Genomic DNA, 1359 nt, shown 5'->3' on the forward strand with positions numbered 1-1359 from the left:
TTCATTTAGAAGTGATAACAAGCACTATTCGTATACATATATGTAGGGTGCGTAGCGTTTCGTGGCTAGTGTAAGTAGGTGGCGGTCAGGGAGTGAGCTAGCGAGGCCACCGACGGAGGGCAGCGCCACGCAGTAGTGCAATGCGTGCAAGAGTACGAGCAACAGTGTAAGACGTGCAGTATTGAATAAATTGTTCTAAATCTTTTCCCCAGTGTATTGCCTCCCAGACCCAGCCATATGAGAATAAGAATACCACAACTTTTGGGGGCTCGTCGGGGATACTGAGAGGTAGTGCGAGTGAAAAGTGAACAATAAACGACGAACGACGAACGAAAGACGACAAAGAAAAAAAAGGCAACGCGTGACGGCTAACGAACGAAGTACGACGAACGACGAACAAAGAGGTCGGGAACCGATCGAGTAAGAAGTTTCGAGAAGTTTAGTGGAAAAAAAAAGACGTGCGTATATTACGCAGAACAAAAATCAAGACGAAGTATATCTCAGACGGGGAAAAAGAGCGCTTTGTCAACGACGAGTGTAACGACGGACCAGAAGGAACAGTGTGACCTGATATATACGGACCAACGCACGAGCGCGAACGACGCACGAACATAAACAACGCGCGGACGTGAACGACGAACGATACGCGAAGCAATGCTCGATGGATGAGATCGATACAAAGAGTTTTGCTGTGCTTGAGTTGAAAGATATTTTGAAACGAAAAGGGCTGAGCACGGTTGGATTGAAAATCGATCTTATAAAACGGTTAATAAACGACGATCCGAGTGGACAGTGGTTAAAAACATTCAGGGGGAAAAACAAAGACGCGATGAACGAAAAAGACAAAGACGGTGATGGTGCTGTTGGTGGAGGTAGTAATCTGTTAACTCCTGACGACGAAGGAACACGATGTTACAGAGAAGAACTCGAACGATACACGAGACAATTGGGTTCCAGTCGAGAGATCGAAATTTATAAACGAGAAAAAGAATTTGCCGAGCGCGAGCTCGCCTTAGCACGACGCGAGATCGAGCTGCTACGTCGTATGCAGCGTGCGGACTTGCAAGACACGAGTACACACGGGACAACAGAGAACGTTGTAAACAATCAAACACGTGATTCAGATGAGAATCAAAGTTCAACTATGGACAACGATGGAATGCAACGCAATCGTCGAAGGTGAATGTGAATTCTGTGGCGGATTTACTGAGTTATTTTAATGGAAACGCGGAAACTTTTGAAACATGGGAAAAGCAAGTGAGATTCCTCAGAATCGCATACAGTCTTAATGACAATCTCACGAAAATTATGATCGGTACAAGGTTGAAAGGACGTGCGTCAGAATGGTTTCATTCTAAG

General features: G+C 45.4%; 1 protein-coding gene across 1 annotated transcript in view; it reads left to right on the top strand.

Moving 5' to 3' along the window:
• Positions 1-1265: 1265 nt before the first annotated feature.
• The window catches only part of LOC107271021, a gene marked incomplete in the record, with an annotated part of 1277 nt that continues 1183 nt past the window's right edge, over positions 1266-1359 (top strand). Inside the window, 1 exon segment of the mRNA XM_015746579.1 lies at positions 1266-1359. Coding sequence (XP_015602065.1) covers positions 1309-1359 — 51 coding nt within the window.

This window comes from Cephus cinctus, unplaced genomic scaffold (assembly GCF_000341935.2).
Source record: "Cephus cinctus unplaced genomic scaffold, Ccin1 Ccin1_scaffold0864, whole genome shotgun sequence".
In the NCBI taxonomy this organism is placed as follows: Eukaryota; Metazoa; Arthropoda; class Insecta; order Hymenoptera; family Cephidae; genus Cephus; species Cephus cinctus.